Source organism: Oryctolagus cuniculus, chromosome 3 (genome assembly GCF_051225735.1).
Source record: "Oryctolagus cuniculus isolate XC-2025 breed Fujian yellow rabbit chromosome 3, ASM5122573v1, whole genome shotgun sequence".
NCBI lineage: Eukaryota > Metazoa > Chordata > Mammalia > Lagomorpha > Leporidae > Oryctolagus > Oryctolagus cuniculus.
This window is the reverse complement of record NC_142869.1, coordinates 15,478,187-15,504,177: the sequence shown is the minus strand read 5'-3', so window position 1 is coordinate 15,504,177 and position 25,991 is coordinate 15,478,187. Positions and strand designations below refer to the sequence as shown.

At 41.9% G+C, this 25,991-nt stretch overlaps 1 protein-coding gene across 3 annotated transcripts in view; it reads right to left on the bottom strand.

Moving 5' to 3' along the window:
• Positions 1–25,991, bottom strand: part of AP1S3 (adaptor related protein complex 1 subunit sigma 3) — a 74,588-nt gene that overhangs the window by 16,144 nt on the left and 32,453 nt on the right. For all 3 annotated transcript variants that reach the window (XM_051849127.3, XM_051849126.3, XM_089328967.1), the window contains exon 2: positions 1,404–1,582. In XM_051849127.3, coding sequence (XP_051705087.1) covers positions 1,404–1,582 — 179 coding nt within the window. The remainder of the gene's footprint in view (positions 1–1,403; positions 1,583–25,991) is intronic.

Sequence of the window (25,991 nt, the reverse complement as noted above, 5' to 3'; positions counted from 1 at the left end):
CGGCACACCGCATTCTAGTTCCAGTCGGGGCGCCGGATTCTGTCCCGGTTGCCCCTCTTCCAGGCCTGCTCTCTCCTGTGGCCAGGGAGTGCAGTGGAGGATGGCCCAAGTGCTTGGGCCCTGCACCCCATGGGAGACCAGGATAAGTACCTGGCTCCTGCCATCAGATCAGCACGGTGTGCCGGCCGCAGCGCACTGGACGCAGCGGACACTGGAGGGTGAACCAATGGCAAAGGAAGACCTTTCTCTCTCTCTCTCTCTCTCTCTCTCTCTGTCCACTCTCCTATGATCAGGGGACAGAATCTTTTGGCCCATGTGTGTGTTCTCTGTGGATACTGGATGCAGTGTGATGTTGGATGCAGGGCCAAGTGGGCTGTGTTCTGGTCCTGATTTAGGCATCAATTGCTTGGGACTTCCTTGGCAAAATGACCTCTCAGGCCTGGTTCCTCATCTATAAATTTAGGTCCCTCTCTAGGCTGGTCTTGCCATTAGCAAGCAGGTACAGTAAAAAGGTAGATAGGTTTTAAAGTTTGAAAGAAGTGGATTTGAATCCTGGCCCTACTAACTACCACTCAATTACTATGGCTGGGGACTAACTGCTTAAACTGTGTCCTCACTTTACCCACCTGCAAATCTGAGCAATAAGTATTATAAAGAGCTGCTTTGAACAAAGCCACACATCTCTCTGCCATACGAAACTGCATTTTTCCACAGTATTTGTTACTAACTGAAAATACCTTATTTGCTTACTTAGAAAATGAGTCCACTCCATGACAACAGGAATATTAGGTATGTTTTTCACCCCTGTATCCTCAGCCATTAGAATAATGCCAGGGACACAACAGGAGTTCATGAAATATTTCCTTTCCTGAATAGTGCATACCTGTACTGTCAATGTGTACTTTAAGTACTACTAAGTAATATCAAGTAGTTTAAGAACCCATAGAGGGAGGAAGGGAATATCATTATAGTCTTAGAATTCTCTCTACAAACTACACAGAATCTGTTAAAAACTAAAAAGCTATAAATAAATAAACAAGTTTAGCTCTTATACTAGAGCAAAGGAAAAAGAAAAATGAACCCATGTTGGCTCAACAGGTCTTGCCGTAATTGAAAGTCTTTTTCTGACTTCAAAGCCTGTACATTTTTTACGACACCTGTTTGCCATAGCAAGACCTTACCAGAAAGGAATCTCAATTAACACATGAGGAAACTGAGGCTGAGTGGTCATTTTGACGATGAGGTCCCAGGTAACCGATGCCTTAGTCTCTGCTCGTACAGATATCCAGGCCGTCTTCAGAGATTTCAGCAAACAGTGCGATTGGAATTGCAATCTAAATCATTCGGACTAGAACAAACCAATGCAATAATGGGAAACTCCGTTCTCATAAAGTTACTCACACCTTTTATAGACAAGTTTTAGTTCCTTCCAGTCAATAAAACTGCTTGTCCTGTGACCACGAGAAAGAATGATCTGGACAATTTCCCGCGTGATCTTTTTCCGCTCCTTGTCGGGGAGAGTGGTATACCATTTCTGCAGCCGTAATTTCCCTTGTCGACTGAAGAGCAATATGAAATGTATCTAGAACACACAAAGGACAGGGGAAACCTGAGCTCGATCAATCCAATCATTCTTCACAGATACTGAAATCCAGCGGCTGGGGTAAGAAGGGGTAAGTTCCAAACAGATGAGAAACCACTTACAGCGTGAGGACTACACCATCTGCACAGGAGAACAAGCAATGTGTACATCATAAGGATGGTCTATTTGTATTATAGGGGAAAGACACATTTATTTCCTTTAAGGTTGTAAACCCATTACAGGGATAAAAATACATCAAGAAAACAGTAACATCCCTTTGAGAAAACATTAAATTCTTCCTTAACAAGCCAAAACAGTTTTTAAAAAGTTAAGAATGATGGAAGGATTTCAGTCAGCAATTACATTCCAATTCCATGATGATATAGAAATAAAGGAGGGGCCAGCGATGTGGGGCAGCAGGTTAAAGCCCAGGCCTACAGCGCCAGCAAGTACTTGAGTTTCTGCCACCCATGTAGGAGACCCAAATAGAGTTCCTGGCTCCTAGCTTTGGCCTGGCCCAGCCCTGCAGCCAAATGGAGAATGGAGAATGCAGAAGAAGGATATCATTGTCTTCTCTCTCATCCCCTCCCCTCCCATCCCTTCCCCTCTCCCCCTCTTCTCATCTCTTTCTCTCTCTTCCCCTTCTGTCTGTCTCTGTCTCTTTCCCTGCCTTTCAAACAAACAAATAAATAAATCTTTTTAAAATAGAAAGTAATAAGGGGGCCATATTCTAAGTCTTAAGTATAAACTCCTTACTCTGAGGATTACCTAGCTGAGATCCTTAGAATCAACCACTTCAAGTTACAATTGTCTTTGGCACCACAAGAGATTTTTGAGAGGTGAGAAGGTGTGGGCTACAGGAGGAAGCAACCTGATTTTATTTTCAAGTAAGGTTTAAAATGTGCATTTGAAAAGAAGGTTCATATTTTAATAAATTTTAAATGAAAGGAAGATACTGTAACATCTAGAGATTTACTTCAGTACCTGAGAAGTATGGTAAATTTGATTTTCACAAAGTATCAGATGGTCTGAACTTTATTTTGAGAGCTTTGATTTTCTCTACTCACAATATTAAAAGATCGGGTTTAGGATCATAACTATATTTGGATTTTTTAAAAAAGTAAAATAGGGGCTGGCATTATAGCATAGCAGGTAAATCGACCTCCTGTAATGCCAGCATCCCATATGGTGTCAGTTCAAGTCCTGGCTAATGCACTTCTGATCTGGCTCCCTACTAATGTGCCTGGGAAAGCAGTAAAGAATGGCCCAAGTACTTTGGGCCCCTGCCACACACATGGGAGACCTGGTTGAAGCTCCTGGCTCCTAGCTTCAGCCTGCCCCAGCCCTGGCTGTGGCAGCCATTTGAGGAATGGACTAGCAGATGGGAGATCTCTCTGTCTATAACTCAGTCTTTCAAATAAATAAGTAAATGCTTTTTTGCAGTTATTTGGATAATGGAGGGATATGTGAGTAGTCTTCAAGAAGTTCATGGAAAACAGGCATTTTCATTTGATTCCATTTTCCATGAATATTTTAAAGTATTCTTGTATAATGGTAACCAATACTGAATTTAAAAAAAAAAAAAAACTTTTTACAAATAAAATCTTCAACTCTGGTGGAGAGGTTGGTTCTGAATGTTGCGGCTAAGCCATAGGAAATTATCAGGTGGCAATATCTGAGGGCACACCAACCCCAGGATCCTTACTCAGCGCTATTTCTGCCCCCAGCGACACAATTTGAGGTCTTAACAGTTCATCTTTTATCTTAGAAAGGGAACATCTGGCTTCAGAATCAGCACTTAAGGCATGTGGATCCAGCTAAAAAGCCCATGAGAGTATTTCAGGCATGGAAAGACAAGACACTCTGGAAAAAAAAAAAAATGACCTAAATGAAAGATCTCTGTGAGTGAGATCCCAGTGGAAAGAACAGGCCAAAGAAGGAAGTACCTTTCTCTGAAGGGAAGAGAGAACTTCCAATCTGACTATGACCTTGTCTAAATATGATCAGAGTCAGTGAACTCAAAAGGCTTCCATAGCCTTGGCAACTCATGACAAGAGCCTGGGGTGAATACTGATGCCATAAACAAGAGTGTCAATGTGTTAAGTCAACAACAGGAGTCACTGTGCACTTACTCCTCATGTAGGATCTCTGTCCTTAATGTGCTATACATTGTGATTTAATGCTATAACCAGTACTCAAACAGTATTTTTCACTTTGTGTTTCTATGTGGGTGCAAACTGTTGAAATCTTTACTTAATATATGCTAAACTGATCTTCTGTATATAAAGAGAATTGAAAATGAATCTTGATGTGAATGGAAGGGGAGAGGGAGTGGGAAAGGGGAGAGTTGCGGGTGGGAGGGAAGTTATGGGAGGGGAAGCCATTGTAATCCATAAGCTGTACTTTGGAAATTTATATTCATTAAATAAAAGTTAAAAAAAAAGGACAAGTGATACAAGAAATAAATCTTTAAAAGAAACTAAAAATAAAAAAAAAAAGAAAGGGAACATCTGGTTCAAGAAGGATGTGAGAACCAAGACATCACAGAAACCAAGTTAAAAAGCCCTGCCCAACCAGCAGCCTTAAGAAAAATCATTCTCAGTCTAGTTTTAAATATCTCCATAGAATGCAGCATTCCTTAAATGCCCATTTCACTGTCAGTGCTGGTTTAAAATAATTCAATAATGGGACACAATTACTACTTTCTAAGAGTCACATTTATTTTGTTTCTAAAAAGAGGTCATCATAAAAGTGACATTCTACAAGTGCAAAACTGAGTGATTTCAGGAACACAAAACCTTAAGACCCTGAGAATAAGGCTCAGTTTTGGATCACTGCCATTAGACAAGACTACTAAATCCAATGCTCAGTGAATGTTCGATTACTACCAGAGAAATGAAATCCACACATTTGATGTTTACTGTGCATTTCCAGTCAGAATTGTTTTTCTTCTCAACTAACTTACATCTCTTCTGCTACAACTTAAACCAGTTTTCCCTGTTTATCCACAGTGTATATAAAAGGAGAAAAATTACTATCCTTTAAATAACAGCTTCTAATGTGTGATGAGTTAGCTATTAAGTCCTCCCAAGACTCTTCCTTGCAGAGGAAAATCCCTGGTTCTATGTTGTCCCCTTATTTGTTCCATTTTTAGATTTCATAACCATCATTGTTGAGAGTCTTGCGAGATTTCTCCGTAGGTTAAGTGTTACTTTAAATTCAGGGTACCCAAATTGATGCTCAAAGCTCCATGGGAAGGCTGGAACTACTCAGCTCATCTATGCTGCAAATTTATCTCAGGATCAGGTGCCTGCCATCCTAACATGAGTCAACAATGTCAAACAGTGAACAATGAACAATTTTTCATTCTAACAATGAATTCAAAGATGAAGGATGAGCAGGAACATAATACACCCTGTATAAGCTCATATTAAATATAAAAATGCATTCCAAGTTCAAAAGGAGCAACAAATAAATTCATTTATCCAATAATTGCATTGCATAAGACAGTGTTGAAAGAGTCTTTTTGAGTTCTGCTGTGCTGGAGAACTTGTGTTTTGGCATCTGTGACCTCCCCTGATTTGACAGTGCAGCTTGAGTGAACTGGCAGAATGAGCTACAATGATTCAGAAGAGCCCATCACTCACAACAATTAATTTTACCCAATTTATCAGCTTAGTCTTTCAGGGCAGACTTAAATAAGACGTTTCAAGAGGTTAGTCAAATAATGCTCTTGATTAGCATTAACTTGAGTAGGAAAAGAGGCAATCAGAAGATTTTTTTGAATAGTTTCCAAGAGTCACCTTAACTTAAAATTAATATCATGGCTGGCACTGTGAAACAGTGGGTTAAAGCTCTGGCCTGCAGTGCTGGCATCCTATGTGGGCACTGGTTGAGTCCTGGCTACTCCACTTCCAATCCAGCTCCCTGCTAATGCATGTGGGAGGGCAGCAGAGGATGGCCCAAGTGCTTGGGCAGTTGCACCCACGTGGGACACCCCGAAGAAGCTCCTAGCTCCTGGCTTCAGATTGGCTCAAGTTTGGCCATTGCAGCCATTTGGGGAGTGAACCAGCAGATGGAAGACCTCTTTCTTGGTCTCTACATCTTTCTGTAACTCTTTCAAATAAATGGCTGAAACAGCCAGAGCTGAGCTGATATGAAGTCAGAAGCTATGAGTTTCTTCCGGGTCTCCCACAGGGCTGCATGGACGCAAGGACTTGGGCCATCTTCCACTGCTTTACCAGGCCTTAGCAGAGAGCTAAGGCCCACATGGATGTCAGCACTGCAGGCAGCAGCTTTACCCACTACACCACAGCACCTGCCCCCAGCAATAACTTTAAATCCTGCAAAGTGTGCTGAACAGGGTTGGACTTCTTACATTTGGGCCAAATGCTTTGGTCCCAGGTGTGCATCAGATTCTATCAATGCCTCTCATCCCACCTCAGAAGCAGTCACTGGGTTCATTGTCACCTGGAAGGGCCTAATTCAGTCACAGATGATCCCTCAAATCAAACATGCACCAAACATTCCGTCCTTAAAGCATCCACCAGAGAAATCCCAAGTGGGCATAGCCTCAATCAGTCACACATCTGTGAAGCATGTCCAGGGGACACTTTTAGGCCTTTGAGGGAAGTGCAAGACAGGCTAATACCACTGGGTTTGCACTGGCAACTGTCCAGTGTTAGCATCTTCCTTCTAGTACAAGGTGCAGAGTGAAGGCTTCTGATGGCGGAACTTGTTCCTAGTATGTGCAGTTCCTTCTGCTCCCTGCCTGGACCAATGAAATGGATGCACAACCAGGATTCAAGAAGAGAGGCATCCAGGAACCTTTTCCAGTCCCCAACACTGTCTCATTATGAGTATCACTTTCTCAGGGTTCACATGGATCTCAGAATCTGAGTCCCAAATATAAATACACAGAATATGTTCCTTTCCTCCAGTTCCATCAACCAGATAGGCCCCTCCAGGTATGGTCCAGACCACATGATAGTTTATTTCAATGGCATAATTTCTGTGATCCTTACCTCCCCAGTCTCATTTCCAACCTCTGCAGTGCTTTTGCAATTCCTTACCCAAAAACAAACTCTTATCTTCGTTTCTAAAAGGAGGCAATGAGCATTCCTGAGAAAAACTGTAGAGGAATTTACACCTTGCTAGTACCATCAGTGCACAATGGCCAAGCTCAGCTTACCTGGACACTTGCATAGATTTCCAAGCATTGTTCCCTTCTTTTCCCCTCAGGGTTATTCCACCCATGACCACCGTTGCCCCTCATATTCCCTATCTCCATCCTCACTCTCTGATTCTGACATTCTGGGGATATCCCCAGAATTTCTCCCACACCTGTGCACACAAACCTGGTGCACACAAACACCCACCCCTCAAGATGCTGGGGAACCAAAATCGTATGCTTTGGCTTTCAACTCTCATCTACTTCTTCAGGACTATACCTTCATCATTCCCACGCTGCCAATCTGTGACCCCACTCCCAAGGCATCCATGCACATGCTGAACAACCCTAAGTTTTGCTCACTTTAGAAAAATAGTGTTCTGGGGCTGATGCTTGGTACAACTGTTAACCTGCTCTTGAGACATATGCTACATATCATATGCTGTTGTGACCATTTGGGGAGTGAACCAGCAGATAGAAGATTCTCTCTCTCTCTCTCTCTCTCTCTCTCTCTCTCTTTCCCTTCTTTCCTCCTTCCTTCCTTCCCTCCCTCCCTCCCTCCCTTTCACTGTTGCACTGCCTTTCAAATAAGTAAATAAATACTTCTTAAAAAGCACTTGGCAAAATTCAACACTCACTCATGATAAAAATTCTCAGTGGCCTAGCTGTTAATATACCATTTGGGACACCCACATCCCAAATAAGAATGTCTGGATTTGAGTCCCAGTTCCATCCGCCCCCTGCATTCCAGCTTCCTGATAATGTGCACCCCATGAAGCAGAAGGTGATGGTTCAAGTAGTTGGGTCCCTATCACCAACATGGGTGACCTGGCTTCTGGCTTCAGCTTGTCCCAGCCCTGGCTGTTGCAGGCATTTGGTGAGTGAACCAGTGAATAGAACATCTCTGTGTCTGGTTGTCTTACAAATAAATTTTACATAAATAAATAAATAAATAAATAAGCAAATAAACAATAGCCTTCTCTAGAACTCTAACTTTCCTGAAAGTGATTCAGCTATGTTAAGAGTCCTAAAATGTCTATTCCTTAGACTTGGTAGGTCTATTTGTTTAATCTATCTTAGAGGTAAGTGTTTGGCCCAGTGGTCTCATATCTCATATTAGAATGCCTGGGTTCAAGTCTCAGTTCTGTTCCCAATTCCAGTTTCCTGCTAATGTCTGCTCTGGGAAGCAACAGATGATGAGTAGTTGGATCCCTACCACCCACATGGAAGACCTGGATTGAGTTTCCTCCTAATTCCTGGCTTCAGCCTGGCTCAGGCCCAGCCATTATGAGCATTTGCAGAATGAACTAGCAGATGGGAGCTCCTTCTTTCTCTCTCAAATAAAAATAAATAAAATATATATTTAAAATGTACCTTAAAATGCAGATAAATATTTAGGCAGTCAATGTCCATGGCAATATTTTTAATATTTATTTTATTTATAAGGCAGAGTTATGGGAAGGGGAGAGACAGAGAAAGAGAAAGAGGAGAGATCTTTCATCTGTTGGTTCACTCCCCAAGAAGCCACAACAGGCAGAGCTGGCTCAGGCTAAAGCTTGGAGCCAAGAACACCATCCAGGTCTCCCATGTGGGTGGCAGGAGCCCAAGTACTTGGGCCATGTTCTGCTGCTTTCCCAGGCACATTAGCAGGGAGCTGGATTGGAAGTAGAGCAGCTAGGACTTAAATCAGTATCCATATTGGATCTCAGGTGCTGGCTTAATCCACTGAGCCACAATGCTGGCCCCTCAAAGCAGTTCTTTACAGTATTACATGAAAACAAACAAAAAACTGGAAAATGCCTAAATATTCAATAATAAATACATTTTAAGTAATATTTAAGTAATATTTCAACAGAGTTCCTCAGATATAATATTAAGTTAATATATGTATATATAATTGTGTGTACAGTATTATATAACAATGTAAAATCATACTTGCAAAGGAATTACATGAAGAAAATACCTTAATTTTTAATAGCAGGCATCTTGGAATAGAGGAATTATAAATGTTACTTTCTTCTTTATTCTTACCTGGATTTTACAAAGTTTATACGTATGATTCTATAATCAGAAAAAATGCTTAACACAAAGGATATGAATGAGTTCAATAAAAATCAGTCAGCTTTCTATCTGAAGACCTAATACTAAGTAAATGCCAAACTTCTTTCAATAAAACTACACCTCAAAGAGACAGCACACTGTCCAGGAAACCCTAGAGTATGACAAAAAGGTCATGATTTTGCCAGCCAGTTGTTGTCGAGGGGTGTCCTGCATGTTAAGAAGAGGCAGAGCACAGGCGCTTTTTAAGGCAATGAAAATACCCTGTAAGATAATAGTGGGCATAGGTCATTATAAAGTTGTGCAAACCGATAGAAAGTCCAACACCAGGTGTGAAGCCTAATGTACACCATGGACTGTGGGTGATAGTGATGATTTAGTGTAGGTTCATCAGTTCTAGCAAGTGCAGCACTCTTGTAGGGAACAGTATAAGGGGCAAGGCTATGAACATGCAGAGAAGGGGATATACGGGCTGTCTTGGTACCTTCTGCTCAATTTTGCTGTGAACTTAAAACTGCTTTTAAAAAATAAAAATAAAGCCTTAAAACTAAAAGGGTATGAACTACGCAAAAAGACAAAATGTCTCCTAGCCAGCTGAGATGCCAGCCTGCTATGCTGACAACAAAACAGGTAGGTTAGGCATACACAGAAATGATCGTCATTGACTTAAACAGGGGGAGCCATGGTATTTTTCTCTAGTTTCAAAGCAATTAAGTGACAAAAGTAAGAGGGCAAGGAAGCACACCCGATGGTTTAGGTTTTATTTACACTAACTGGAGCATTGTTTTTGCAACACCAGGCTGCAATCCAGCAGACTGTAAAACAAACAATGGGTCACAATCAACCTATTTTTAATGAAACAGAGCAGAACAGAACAGCATATTTAGAGCAATCACATATATTAAGGTTAGTATTATTCCAAGATGTTTGTTTCAACTGCATATCTTTTACTGGGTAGTCGTTTAAAGTACATTTCTCGCTGTTACAGGAGGAGGAGGAGGAAGGGAAGAAGGAAGATGACAAGGACAGCAACTCTGGGCCCAGTGACAAAGTCATTCATGAGGTCAAACAAGCAGAACCAAGGCTGGCCAGTAAAGAAATGTTAACAGAAAATCAGCTTTTTACTTAGTGTTAATATTTAAACACTCAAGGAATGTTGTTTACCAGGAAGAATACTCGTATATATAATTTTTTCCAAGTATTAGAAATAATTGGGTGGGACTCTGGGTGTGTCAAACCACTGCATTTTAAACAAAAAGCTGACCTTCAAGAAGGGCAGTATAAGATTAGACAGCTAAGAATACTTATGAAAAATAGAAAGTTGTCTCCTTCTCCTTTTAAACAGGAGTGAACTCAAATTTCTTTCTCTTAATGCCAACAAACCAAATGAAGAATTAAAATCTCCCAAAGCCATGGGTGTCAGTTTGAAACCCTGCACTTGGCAGTCAATCCTCCTCCCCCATTTCAAGATTAACCAAAGATGATCTCAGGGGAAACCACCACATTGGCAGCTAAAATAATCGTATTTCCAAGAGACTTCTCAGCACAGATCATTTATTTCCATCAGTATCTACTGAGTTCCTGGTATGTGCACCATAAAACACACAAATATAAGAGTTGGTTCTATGCCTTTAAGGCCTTATAATTGTGAAAGGAACCAAAAGAAACTTCAAGGTCAACATATTGAATTAAGCGCCAGCCTTGATCTCATCTCCCTCTCAAAATACTATTATCATAACAGTAGAATTTTCAAAACTATGTGAAGCCCCAAAGTCAAAGAGAATGGCACCCAAGACAACAGTTGTTAAGAGGTTTCAACCAGTGGCCGGCGCTGTGACATAGCAGGTAGAGCTGCTGCCTTCAGTGCCAGCCTCCCATATGAGCACCGGTTAACGTCCTGGCTGCTCCACTTCTGATCCAGCTCTCTGCTATGGCTTAGAAAAGCAGTAGAAGGTGGCCCCTGCACCCATGTGGAAGACCTGGAAGAAGCACCTGGCTCCTGGCTTCAGATCAGCGCAGCTCCGGCCGTGACAGCCATCTGGGGAGTGAACCAGTGGATGAAGACCTCTCTCTCTGTGTAACTCTGACTTTCCAATAAATAATAAATAAATCTTAAAAAAAATAAAGAGGTCTCAACCAATCTTCAAAAGATGGAAGGGAGACAGAAATATAGTGAGTGAGTTAGCAAAGTAGGGAAAGGGAAATAAATTAACTCTCCCCAGAGAATGTCTCAGTGCAATGCTTATGGGTACCATGTCTCTAAAAGAGAATAATGCAATGTTCTGGAGACGAGGAAACCAGCTGAAAATCCACCTCTAGAGTAGTGGCACCTGCCACTTGCAGCATTTTCAGGGGCTTTGGCTAAGTGAGAATGAATGTGCATATGCATACATACAACACAGATACACAGACACACAGACACACACACACAGTTTCCAACTGCTTTACTCAAGGACACAAAAAATTAGCAAAGGTTAAGCTCTAGTGCAACTTTGAGCCCAACTTCCTTTGGCCCCCAGTGCAGCAAGTGGGTGCTTCTGACACTGTTCACAGATATCAAGGCCTCACCTAATCTGAGAAGGTCAAATCTGTGCCATGCCACAGTTCTTACACACTTTTGGCTTTCATTAGCACTCAGAGGACTTCATCTGTGCCTTGTAGAAGAAATATTTATAGATGCCCACAGCCCTCCTGGAATTCAGAGCCTACAAAACCATCTATCTTCAAGCAAGACATAAACATGCTCCTGTGCCCCATCTGTAGCTTTGTTGTACAAAAATAAACCTCTCTCTTCATTTGAGAGACTGAATGACACCAAACAGCAGAAAAAAGACTTCTGCATACTAACGGTGAAGTCAACCAGGCAGGCTGCCTGTGCCCTCAGAACTGTTGCCACAGTAGCACTGCTTCTGATCACTCACAGAGGCCAAGGTCACTGCACATTTGAGAACAGACTCTAGACAGAGAGAAAGAGACAAAAAAAAGAATAGGAAAAAAATAAGGCACGGGATACAGTAGGAAAGCTACACAAACACATTTGCATATATACATGCTGATGCACACACATTTACATACACACATTCACATTCAGGCACACACACATAGGTCACTCACATATACACACTCACGTACTTACCCCCACTCTCACACATACACATTTACACACACATGCATACGCACACACTCTGAGTAAAAGAGTTCCTCTGACAATAAATACAAAAAAATAGTGGCCTGTTTTTTAAAAAAAGACCAGAAAAAGCTCCTAAAAGGTAAAAAGTGGAGCCAGCGCTGTGGCATATTTCTTAAGAAGCCACTGCAGGGTATACCTCATAAATGCAGGAGTAAATGCAAGAAAGCGTTAGCTACGTCTCTGGGGCAAGCAAAAGGTAATGAAAGAAAAGCTCTGAGTGACAGCACATCAGGCCTGGAAGGCCACCATGGCGGTTGAAGTGGTGAGGCAGGAGCGGGAGCAGATCTGTTGTGAAGGGGAGGGAGGAAGAGAATGCGTCCATCAGTTGATTGATTATATACATATATGTATTTATATGTATACATGTATATATGTATAGTTGGGAAAGGTACTGACGGGCTTTCTGAAAGCTATGCTAGTGGTTTAAGAACAAGATAATAGATTTATAGAAAGCTGGGCAAGTAGAAAAATGAGGAAACCATAAACTCCAGGAAAGAAAAAGAAATAACACAACAGAAGTTATAATCATGGTTCTTAAAACTATTTTTGGAGAAGAAAAAGAGAAGAGAGGAAGTAGGTGTGTGCATCAGCACATGTGTGTGTGTGTGTGTGTGTGTGCATACGTGTATGTTATACATTGGCTTGGGGGATGGCAAACCAATCAGTGAAGTATTAAGCCTTTTTACTGTAATGTAAATTTAAAATGTGTTATCTTAAAAACTAGAAAAAGAAAGAAAGGGAAAAGGAAGATGGGTGGGGTGAGGCAGGGTGGAAGAGAATATCATTGTATTTTTAGAATTGTACCTACAAACCACGTTGAATCAATTAAAAATAATTAAAATTTTAAAAATTGAGAAAACAAACTGAAGTAAATGTTCATTTACCATACAGGAAGTCAGGAGATAAGGCAAAACATGATGAATGGAAGACTATCAGCATAAGCCTATTATTTAGAAATATAGAAGTAAATAGTCAAAGAAAAGGCTGCACTTATTAAAAGTAATTGCCTCTGGGTGAAAAACTTGGTAAATAAGAGGAGGTTACTATTTTCATTATTAATTGTTTAACTCCATGTTTTGAAACTAGGTGGTGTGAGTGTGTATGTGTGCATATGTATGTATACATATTACTTGGATTAAAAAATTAAAAAGGATGGGCTGGCACTATGGCATAGCAGGTAAAGCCACCGCCTGCAGCGCCAGCATCCTATATGGGCACCAGTTCAAATTTAGGCTGCTCCACTTTTGATCCAGCTCTCTGCTATGGCCTGGGAAAGCAGCGGAAGAGGGCTCAAGTCCTTGGGCCCATGCACCCATATGGGAGACATAGAAGAAGCTCCTGGCTCCTGGCTTCGGATCAGCCTAGCTCTGACAACAGTTGTGGCTATTTGGGGAGTAAACTCTCTGCCTCTCTGCCTCTGCCTCTCTGTAACTCTGCCTTTCAAATAAATAAATAAATGTTCAAAAAATTAAAAAGGAATTTTAAAAAGAATAAATAAGAAGTGCTGGAGTATCTATTTGACAGTGACATTAAAAACTTTTTCTGGGATAGCATTGCGGCAATACAGGTTAAGCTATTGTCTGCAATGCCAGCATCTCATATGGGCTCTGGTTCGCATCCCACTGCTCCATTTCTGATCCAGCTCCCTGCTAATGCACCTGCGAAAACAATGGGAGAAGTCGCAAGTGCTTGGCCTCCTGAACCTATGTGGGAGATCCAGGAGAAGCTCCTGGCTCCTGGCTTCAGCCTGGCCCAGCCCTGGCCATTGTGGCCACGTGGGGAGTGAACCAGTAGATGGAAGAACTCTCTCACTCTCGCTCTGTCTCTCCTTTTCTCTCTTTAACTCTGACTTTGAAATAAAATAAATATTTTAAAAACTTTTCCTGGAATGTTATTAGCTTCTCTCTCTCCCCACATTAAACTCAAAAGTTTATAAGGAAAATCCTTAAATGCATCAATTATTCTAAACTACCCATTATGAACTATCACTGGATTTTATCTGAAGCAGTTTTATTTTTCAACCTCTACTAGTTCACGGAATAAGGGTCCCATTGTTTTTCCATCTTCCAGGAGAACTAATACATTTTAATACATGTCCTGATTTTACTTCAAGGCATCATTTCATTTTGGCATGAGTTCTAAGGTTTCTAATACAGTTTTTCCAACTGTACTGAAGTATACTTGACAAGAGTTGTACATATATGTGATATACATTTTTGACAGGCAGAGTGGACAGTGAGAGAGAGAGACAGAGAGAAAGGTCTTCCTTTTGCCATTGGTTCACCCTCCATTGGATGCCACGGCTGGCCCGCTGCGTCCGGCACACCGCGCAGATCCGATGGCAGGAGCCAGGTGCTACTCCTGGTCTCCCATGGGGTGCAGGGCCCAAGCACTTGGGCCATCCTCCACTGCACTCCCTGGCCACAGCAGAGAGCTGGCCTGGAAGAGGGGCAACTGGGACAGAATCTGGCGCCTCGACTGGGACTAGAACCCAATGTGCCGGCACCGCAAGGCGGAGGATTAGCCTAGTGAGCCGCGGCGCCAGCCGATATACATATGTTTTGATTTAGATATTCATTGTCAGATGCTTACCAATATCAAGTTAATGATGTGAAGTGATGGTGATGTTAATTATCTGTGTGAGAGTCTGAGTATTGAGTATTAAGAATATTGGCATTTTCAAGTAGATAAGGCAGGGGTACTAACTATCCATTAGGTGCGCAGGATCTGACTGAAACTGTGCACACTTAAACCAATGTCTCTCCATTTCCCACCCCAGTGCAATTTAGGAGAGGGGACTGACAGAAGTTCCTTGTTGATTCTGCAGTCACCATAAACTCCCCTCAGCCTTCCCCTCTGGATTGAAGTCTTCTTGCCTCTAAGCTGCTCCTCCTGTCCTGGGGTTCTTAATTCCCTTACCGTGTTGTATGTTTCTTCTTGAACCAGGCCTCACTCCATTGCTAGCTCACAAAAGGGACTCAAATATTGGTGGAACTGTTGAATTTTGAGCAAAGGCAAATAATGACATATTCAGAGCCTGGGTAGAAAACTGCCTTGGGTTGGTGAGCACTGGCTTTCCTGAGTCTTCCTTCAAACGCTCAGGGTCCTGCTGAGCATCATAACCTTACAACCGCACTTACTTTTCCCCAGAGCGAAGAAACCTGCCTGGAGCTTGCACCTGCCAGATCTCTCGGCAGCTTATTCTGACGCTGACTTCTCTGAGCTGAACAGAATCTGCAAAACCAAGAGGTCAGCTGCTCTCTTCTTTCTGCTAGATCAATTATAAAAATAATCACTGATAAAAATGGCACACATGACAGGTCTGAGCACGCACTCCTTCATGATTCGAGTTTATATTTGCTTGCGAAGATAAACCTTTTAACAGTGATCCTGATTTTCTTCCTCTACACCCACTCTGAGAGCCACAAGACTATCCTTGCAGTGGGCTGGGCCCTAACAGAGGGGTTTTTCTGAAGGGAGGGCTACTGTTTTTTTTTTTTTTTAAGATGTATTTAATTATTTGAAAGGCAGAGTCACAGAGAGAGGGAGAGACAGAGAGAGAAGATCTTCCATCTGCTGATTCACTCCACAAATGGCTACAATAGCCAGAGCTGGGCCAGGGCAAAGCCAGGAGTATCGAGAAGATGTTTATACTATGCTGGTAAAGAAGCAGTAGCCCATGGGGCTGGTACTGAGGCACAGTAGGTAAAGCTAATGCTTGTAGTGCTGACATCCCTGTGGGTTCAAGTTCTGGCTGCTCCACTTTCATTCCACCTCCCTGCTGATGGCCTGGAAAGGCAATGGAATATGACCCAAGTACTTGGACTCCTGTACCTACGTGGGAGACCCTGAAGAAGCTCCTGACTCCTGGATTTGGTCTGGCCCAGCTCCAGCTGTCATAGCCATTTGGGGAGTGAACCAGAGGATGGAAGATCTGTTTCTCTCTGTGACTTTTCCTCTCTCTGTGTAGCTCTGACATTCAAATAAATCTTAAAAAATAAAAAAACAAAACAACAACAACCAAAACACCTCCTCAAAGGGCTCCAGCCATATATAGCTCTCCCTAAGCCAAGTTGACTTCTCCCTAAAATAACGCCATTTGGAAAGCCTTCTGTGATCTGTTACAGGTTTTACCAGCATGCTGAGTGGAAAGATGCTTCATCAGATAGAAGTTTCCCAGATGTCACTCACACGCGTTCTTGGGTGGGAGGTTTGCCGACACTTTCTGCACGTCCTCTAGTTAATGGTCCTTCAAAACAAACTTCCTCCATGCCACACATTAACATTTTAGTTCTTCTAAGCTGGTTACCAGTTAACTCAATTGCTGTTTTAGATCTGATCATTTTCACTAAACCAGGCCACATTTTGGTGGGGCAAGGGGTAGGGAGTGTAGAGCAGCTTGGCTAAGTGGGAAGACTTGGGTAATGGGTCGTTTGAGAGCTTGCATTTGAATCCTAGCGCTATCACTTGTGAGCTAAGAGGACTTGGAAAAGTTACCTGATCTTTCTGGCCCTCAGTCTCATCTCAAAAATCAGGATGACAACAGTCACAATGTCAGCGATGTCGGGAGGATGAAGAGATATTACACACATCAACTCTGCATCAGGCACAGAATAAGCACTCCACAAATGCTTGCTGTCATCAGGAAGTCAGCCTTGTGCCTTGTCTCTGCCATCCCCCGTCTCACCGTCTCATCAATCACCTACCCATGTGCAGAGAAGGAGCTTACCCCAGAAGCAGCCCAAGCTCCCTTTCTTCTCACTGTTGACCAGCAGTGTTCTTATCAGGTTATATATTTAGTCTCCAACTTCCTTGTAAAGGGTTTGACTTTAAGGTTCCCATTTTGTTCAGGTATATGTGTGTTTTCTTCCTGCGTCTTTTTCTATAATTGAATAAAAGCAGCTATTTGTTTAACTTTTAATTTTTACCCTCCCTTCTGATTCTGTACTTGAACTGCATCATTCCTTGATGGTGAATCACTGGCTCTTTCCCCCACTGGTTTCTAGTTACAGAGGCAGCATGGGTTCGTGGGAGTTAAAAAACAGGTGTGGCACTGACCCAATGTCAGCTCCCCTCCAGACCTCATATCACCATCTATGAGCGCAGGGTCACAAATCCAAATACCATTCGTAGGCTGGGCAGAGCCAGGTAACATATTAAATGTGAGTAAAGGTTCACTGTACTATAATGAGGGGTGGAAGAGATGGAAGCAGACTATAAATTATAAGTTCCAACTAAAACAGTAACAGCAACTCAGCCACTGGAAGTGGCTGCCAAGGCAAAGCTCAGCAGACAGTATTGCCAGGTCTTCAAGAAGCCTGCAGTCTGGATGATGATGTGAAATATGGTGATTGTCTTAATGTTGGCAGTTAATTATTATTATAAGTTCAAAAATGTTCAAGCTAAGCAAAGCACACTGTGGTCTGAGAGCTGCTCTTGGCTTCAAGTCTCCTTTGAGGCTGCTGAATTAGGTAATGGCTACAGACCCTGTTATACTAGCATTCTACAGCTTTATAGGGCTCTCACAATCTTGCCTTTCTGTGGTTTCTGAAGCTGCCTATTCGAGGAAGGATCCTCTGACCCAAAACTTTGCTTCCGCATCTCAGCCCAACATTACTGTCAAATCTATTCTATTGTCAAATTATCCCATTAATATTTACTCAAACTTCATAAGGTCCCCAGATTTCCAATTTAGGTTTTTGTTTCCATAATAAACCGAAAGAAATTTTATATGAATAATTAACACCTACACAACTTTAGCATCTTACTCATGGCCTCTTTTATCAACCTTTTCCTGAAACAAAATGTAGAAAAGCAATCTCATTGGCTGACCTATTTCAAGCCTTTTCCCAATCCTTGCACACCATCTGGTGGCAGAACTGTCTGCTTAGAACAAGTGAAATACTCCATGAAGAAGGCAAAATAAGAATGGGGAGAGGAAAAGAATCGGGAAAAAGAGAGGAAGAGGAAGAGATCAGGCTGAAGTTGGGAGCCAAGAGCTCAATCCAGGTCTCCTATGTGGTCAACAGGGACTTTATCCTTGATCCTGCTGCTCCCCAGGATGCAGATTATCAGGAAGCTGGAATGGGGAGTGGAATGGGTGCTTGGATCCAGGAACTCTGATATGGGATGTGGGTGTCCCAAAAGGTAAATTAAGTGCTAGGCCAAATGCCTGCACCACTGAGAATTTTTATAATGAGTGAGCTTTGGATTTTGCTAATTTTTTTTAAAGATGGCTTTGTTTTAAAGGCACAGCAACAGAGGGAGAGAGAGAGAAAGAGAGAGAGATCTTCCATCTGCTGTTCACTCCCCAAATGGCTGCAATAACCAGGCTGGACCAGACCAAAGCCAAGAGCCAGGAACTCCGTTCTGGTCTCCACATGGATGACAGGGACCCAAGCACTTTGGCCACGTTCTACTACCCTCCCGGGCAAAAGAGCAGAAAGCTGGATCAGAAGCAGAGTGGCTGAGACTGGAATTGGTACTCCAACATGGGGTGCCGGCATCAGAAGTGGTCGTTTAAGCCACTGTGCTACAATGCAGGCCCTTCCAAATGCTTTTTCTGTACCTATCTACACTTGATTTTTCTCCTTTAGCCTGTTGATTTGATGGATTGCATTAATCTAGAATGTCAAGCCAGGTTTGTACACCCAGAATAAATTTAGAATAAATAAGTTCTAAATGGTGTAGAAATCTATTTATATATTGTTGGATTAAATTCACTAATATTTTCTTAAAAACTTTTGCATGTAAGTTGTGAGAGGAGTTCTTCTCTTGACATGAGAAGGTTTGGTTTAACTCAGCTTTATTATCTTTTATAATGCTAGCATTATCTGAGTCTTAGACTTCAGCATGACCAGGGTAGGTTATTGTGAGCATATGTGGAGTGAACCCAGCAGGTGGGAGACCTCATCGGCTGCCTCTATGTCTCTCAAATAAACAAAAACCAGAAAGAAAATTGCAAAAGGAAAACCCTCAGCAACTAGAAATAGAAGGGAACACCCTCAACTTGTTAAGGGTGTTCAAAAAACTACAGCTAACATATTGAAAAGTGAGAAACTAGTCACCGTTTCTCATAGTTTCTCATAGTGTTCATTTCACTTGATCAGCCCTCACCCTGACTGTTGATGAGCAGCTTAATATGTTATCCCTCTTAGTATTTTTTTTTGTTTGTTCTACTTAATACTTTTGGTTGAATACTGTAATCAATACACAGTTATTCTTAAGTGCTGAAACTTAACTGAAAAGTGTTTGCTGTTAAATATGAGTGGGAATAAGAGAGGGAAGAGATGTGCAATTCGGGACATGCTCAAGCTGACTTACTTCAAACGGTAGAGTTAGAAACATACCAGGGGATTCGAATTCAATCCCATCGAGGTGGCATGTACCAATGCCATCTCACTAGTCCCAGTGATCAATTTCTGTTCACAACTGATCATAATGATAGGACTAAGAACCAAAGGGATCACATAAACAAGAATAGTGTCTGCAAATACTAGCTGATAGAATCAAAAAGGGAGAGAACGATCCAACATGGGAAGTGAGATACACAGCAGACCCATAGAACGGCAAATGTCCTAACAGCACTCTGGCCTCATAATCAGCCCTTAAGGCATGCAGATCCAGCTGAAAAGCCCATGAGAGTATTTCAGGCATGGAAAGCCAAGACACTCTGGGGGAAAAAAAACCTAAATGAAAGATCTCCATGAGTGAGATCCCAGTGGAAAGAATAGGTCATCAAAGAAGGAGGTACCTTTCTCTGAAGGGAGGAGAGAACTTCCACTTTGACCATGGCCTTGTCTAAAAATGATCAGAGTCAGTGAACTCAGGGGGCTTCCATAGCCTTGGCAGCTCATGACAAGAGCCTAGGGTGATTACTGATGCCATAAACAAGAGTGTCAATTTGTTAAGTCAACAACAGGAGTCACTGTGCACTTACTCCTCATGTAGGATCTTTGTCCTTAGTGTGCTGCACATTGAGATTTAATGCTATAACTAGTACTCAAACAGTATTTTTCACTTTATGTTTCTGTGTGGGAGCAAACTGTTGAAATCTTTACTTAATGTATGCTAAACTGATCTTCTGTATATAAAGAGAATCGAAAATGAATCTTGATGTGAATGGAAGGGGAGAGGGAGTGGATAAGGGGAGGGTTGTGGGTTGGAGGGACGTTATGGGGGGGAAGCCATTGTAATCCATAAGCTGTACTTTGGAAATTTATATTCATTAAATAAAAGTTAAAAAAAAAAGAAAAGTGAGAAACTAGCAAGAATAAGGCAAGGCTGACTTCCCTCACCTTTATTTTTCAACATTATCCTGAAGGGTTTAGCTAATGCAACAAGACAAGAAATGAAATAAAAGCTGTACATATTTGGAAGGAAAAAGCCTGAGAAAATGGAAGACCCACAAATCTGAAAACTGTACCCTCAGTAGTGTAGCCACTAAGTGGCAGAGTTAAAGTCATTTCTGCACTCCTAATCCTGTGCTATTTGCCTACGAAGCCTACCTATCTTTCCTTGTCCGGCAAAACTAAAACTACTCTGCTCCTCATTTTTTTCCATTTATGCAGATAATTATAGCCAGGCTAGTCTTTTGCTAGAGACCTACTTATAATGGCTGATGGATTGAGCACATGCCAGACACCACACCAAGCACCTCACATGTAATATTTGTCTATCTGTATAAAACATATTTATTTCAGGAGCGAGAGAGTGTAAGACAAAAAGAGATCTTCCTCCCTCTGGTTCACTCCTCAAATGCCCACAACAGCCAGGGTTGGGCCAGAACAAAGCCAGGAGCCTAGATTCCAATCTGGGTCTACCATGTGGGTGGGTGGCAGGGACCCAACTACTTGAGCCACCACCTTCTGCCTCCCACTGTATACATTAAGCAGAGAGCTGGATCAGAATTGGAGGACTTCAGACCCAAACCAGACATCCCATTATGGGGTGCAGGCAACTCAAGTGGTGTCCTAACCACTGCGACAAACATTTGCCCCGGTACATTTTAATCTTCCTCAAAACTGGAAGTGGAACACCTACTATTACCACTTTTGATGGATAAAGAAACTTCAGCCACATCCATCCCCACTCTACCCTCCAAAAAAGTTGAGCTTCTTTTTCCAGGTCAGTGGCAGAAGTGTTTAATTCCAGAATTCACTCTCTCATGGGACACAAAACTTAGCCTCTTTGAAGAGAAAGCAAAGACATATACATTGGCACTAATTAGACCAGCTCCTCTGCTTTTAAAGTCAATATGATACTGAGCCATTTTTTTTTTTTTTTTGACAGGCAGAGTGGACAGTGAGAGAGAGAGACAGAGAGAAAGGTCTTCCTTTGCCATTGGTTCACCTTCCAATGGCCACCGCGGCCGGCGCGCTGCGGCCGGCGCACCGCACTGATCCGATGGCAGGAGCCAGGTGCTTCTCCTGGTCTCCCGTGGGGTGCAGGGCCCAAGCACTTGGGCCATCCTCCACTGCACTCCCTGGCCACAGCAGAGAGCTGGCCTGGAAGAGGGGCAACCGGGACAGAATCCGGCGCCCTGACCGGGACTAGAACCCGGTGTGCCGGCGCCGCTAGGCGGAGGATTAGCCTAGTGAGCCGCGGCGCCGGCCCACTGAGCCATTCTTAAAGTGAGAGGTTAGTTCTTAAAGCTCCCACACTCCAGTCAATACCAAGGGTTTCAATGCCAATCACACAGAAATGGGAGATGTCAAAAGGCCTGCACTTGCAGAGACTAAGATAGAAGAACTAAGAGTTCAGCTGAAGACAATAAAGGCATTCGCACTAAATCGCTCTGAATCACCACTATGTATAAACATATCACAGAAGTGACAGTAAGAGGGCAAGAAAAGCTCTCAGCAAAATTTATTGAACTGATAACTTTTTGCTGGAAAAAAAAGATATCTCAGGTCATCTAAGTAACAGCTAGACTAAATATGGGCCCTTGCCTCTTCTCCCAAGGGCCTCTAACTTTCATGAGAAGAGGAACTGTTATTTCCTTTGTTATCAGAAGATAACTAAACAGGCCCCATATTGGTATGGAAGACCCTGTGACAACTAAAACGGAGCTGGAGCTGACAGATAGGATGAAAGGAAAGGGAGAAGATACAGCTGCTGCCTGCTGGGCTGCCTTCCATTTTTTTTTTTAAGTTTTAATTATTTTTTTTACGTATTTTAGAAATTTACAATGATATTGGTACAACTTTTTTTTATAACAATTGACATTGTATTTTATTCCATATTTCTATTTTATAAATACATTTTCTTTTTTATATATTAGTGTTAATTTTAATTCAAAAGGACTATTAAGAGTATCATTCCATCAAGGAGAGGGTATAAGGAATCTTTTCTCATAAAATTTTTTAAATTATATGTTTTTTTACAAGTTTGAAGATGCATATACTGATAAAAATTTTACTCAAATAAAACTGCATTACTGACAGCATATCTTTAGAACTATGTTAACTTATTTTTTTTTAACTTTTATTTAGTAAATATAAATTTCCAAAGTACAGTTTATGGATTACAATGGCTTCCCCCCCATAACTTCCCTCCCACTAGCACCCCTCCCATCTCCCGCTCCCTCTCCCATTCCATTCACATCAAGATTCATTTTTAAATTATCTTTATATACAGAAGATCGATTTAGTATATATTAAGTAAAGATTTCATCAGTTTGCACCCACACAGAAACACAAAGTATAAAATACTCTTTCAGTACTAGTTACAGCATTACTTCACATTGGGCAACACATTAAGGACAGATCCCACATGAGGAGTAAGTACACAGTGACTCCTGTTGTTGACTTAACAATTTGACACTCTTGTTTATGGCGTCAGTAATCTCCCTAGGCTCTAGTCATGAGTTGCCAAGGCTATGGAAGCCTTTTGAGTTCGATCTTTTCCGACTCGATCTTATTCCGACTTAGTCGGAATAAGGGTTTTAGTCAAAGTGGAAGTTCCCTCCTCCCTTCGAAAGGTAGAAAAAATCAGAAAGAGGGGGAGAGGCTGATATCTTTCGTCCACTAATTCATTTCCAAATGTCCACAACAGATGGGATGGGGTCAGGCTGAAAACAGTAGCCAAGAACTACATCTGGATCTTCTAGGGGGTGGCAGGAACCCAAATACTTGGGCCATAATTTGTTGTCTCCCAGGAGCATTAGAAGGGTGCTGGATCAGAAGTGGAGGCAAAGGCATGACTCAATCCTAAGCACTCTGATATGGGATATGGGAGTCCCAGGCAGTGGGGTACTGTGCCACAACACCCACTACCTTTCTTACAGAAAATGCATTTAGTTTTACTTTTCTCTTCCTTTCCTTTCTGCTTTCGTGTTTACTTAGTATTTACTAATGCTTCCCAAATGCTGGCACTGTGCTGAGAGATAAAGCTAGGATGTCCCCTAACAACAGAATGGATGGGATCCTATCCTCAAGGAGCTTACATTCTAATGGAGTGAGACAAACAGTTCAATGATATCTGAGCATGAGGGAAGGCACAAGAAGCTACTGGAGATAAAGTAACAGGGAGGGAGCACTTATGCAGGGTTAACAAGCTTGAATATTCTATCAGGGGATGTCTGAATACAGAGACCATCCTGCAACAGCAGATCAGAATATATCCAAGCTGTAGCTAGCATTGTTGTTGTTGCCAGAAACACTGTTATCCTATATGGGCAACAGGTTGAGTATTGGCTGCACTATTTCCAATCCAGCTCCCTGCTAATGTGCCTGGGAAAACCACAGATGATTGTCCAAGTCTGTGGCCCTCTGCCACCCACATGGGAGACCGTGATGGAGTTCCATGCTCCTGGCTTCAGTCTAGCACAGCCCTACTCATTGCAGTATTTGGGGGGGTGAACCAGCAGATGGAAGATCAATCTCTCTCTTTCAAATAAATTTTTAAATTTTTTTTAAAAAACAATATAGATTCTGGTTGTTAACGCTTTATCAGTTGCATAGTTTGCAAATATATTTTCCCATTCTGTCAGTTGCTTTTTACTTTCCTGACTGTTTCTTTTGCAGTACAGAAACTTCTCAATTTGATGCAATCCCTAATGTTAATTTTGGCTTTGACTGCCTGTGCTTCTGGGGTGTTTTCCAAGAAGTCATTGCTGGTACCTATATCTTGCAGGGTTTCTCCAATGCTCTCTAATAATTTGATGGTGTCAGGTCATAGATTTAAATCTTTAATCCATGTTGAGTGAATTTTTGTGTAAGGTGAAAGGTAGGGGTCTTGCTTCATGCTTCTGCACGTGGAAATCCAATTTTCCCAGCACCATTTATTGAATAGACTGTCCTTACTCCAGGGATTGGTTTTGGATCCTTGATCAAATATGAGTTGGCTGTAGATGTTTGGATTGATTTCTGGTGTTTCAATTCTGTTCCATTGGTCTATCCATCTGTTTCTGTACCAGTACCATGCTGTTTTGCTAACAACTGCCCTGTAGTATGTCCTGAAATCTGGTACTGTGATGCCTCCAGCTTTGTTTTTGTTGTACAAGATTGCTTTAGCTACTCGAGGTCTCCTGTGTGTCCATATGAATTTCAGGATCATTTTTTCCAGATCTGAGAAGAATGTCTTTGGTATCTTGATTGGTATCGCATTGAATCTATAAATTGTTTTTGGGAGAATGGACATTTTGATGATGTTGATTCTTCCAATCCATGAGCATGGAAGAATATTTGCAAACTATGCAACAGATAAAGGGTTAATAACCAGAATCTACAAAGAGATCAAGAAACTCCACAATGACAAAACAAACAACCCACTTAAGAGATGGGCCAAGGACCTCAATAGACATTTTTCAAAAGAGGAAATCCAAATGGCCAACAGAAACATGAAAAAATGTTCTGTTCAAGATCATTAGCAATCAGGAAAATGCAAATCAAACCGACAATGAGGTTTCACCTCACCCCGGTAAGAATGGCTCACATTCAGAAATCTACCAACAACTGATGCTGGCGAGGATGTGGGGGAAAAGGGACACTAACCCACTGTTGGTGGGAATGCAAACTGGTCAAGCCACTATGGAAGTCTGTCTGGAGATTCTTCAGAAACCTGAATATAACCCTACCATACAACCCAGCCATCCCACTCCTTGGAATTTACCCAAAGGAAATTAAATTGGCAAACAAAAAAGCTGTCTGCACATGTTTATTGCAGCTCAATTCACAATATCTAAGACCTGGAATCAACCCAAATGCCCATCAACAGTAGACCAGATATAGAAATTGTGGGGCATGTACTCTATAGAATATTATACAGCAGTCAAAAACAATGAAATCCAGTCATTTGCAACAAAATGGAGGAATCTGGAAAACATCATGCTGAGTGAATTAAGCCAGTCCCAAAGGGAAAAATATCATATGTTCTCCCTGATCGGTGACAATTAACCAAGCACCAAAAAGGAAACCTGTTGAAGTGAAATGGACACTATGAGAATCAGTGACTTGATCAGCCCTTGTCCTGACTTTTGATGTACAATTTAATACTTTATCCCTTTTAGTACTTTTTTTTGTTCTACTTAATACTATTGGTTGAGCTCTGTGGTTAAACACAATTATTCTTGGGTGTTTGGATTTAGCTGAAGAGTGATCCCTGTTAAATATTAGAGTGGGAATCAGAGAGGGAGGAGATGTACAATTTGGGACAGGCTCAATAGGACTTGTCCCAAATGATGGAGTTAGAAATGTACCAGGGGATTCCAATACAATCCCATCAAGGTGGCATGTACCAATGCCATCTTACTAGTCCAAGTGATCAATTTCAGTTCACAATTGATCATAATGATAGGTCTAAGAGTCAAAGGGATCACACAAACAAGACTAGTGTCTGCTAATACTAACTGATAGAATCAAAAAGGGAGAGAACGATCCAACATGGGAAGCGAGATACACAGCAGACTCATAGAATGGCAGATGTCCTAAATAGCACTCTGGCCTCAGAATCAGCCCTTAAGGCATTTGGATCTAGCTAAAGATCCCATG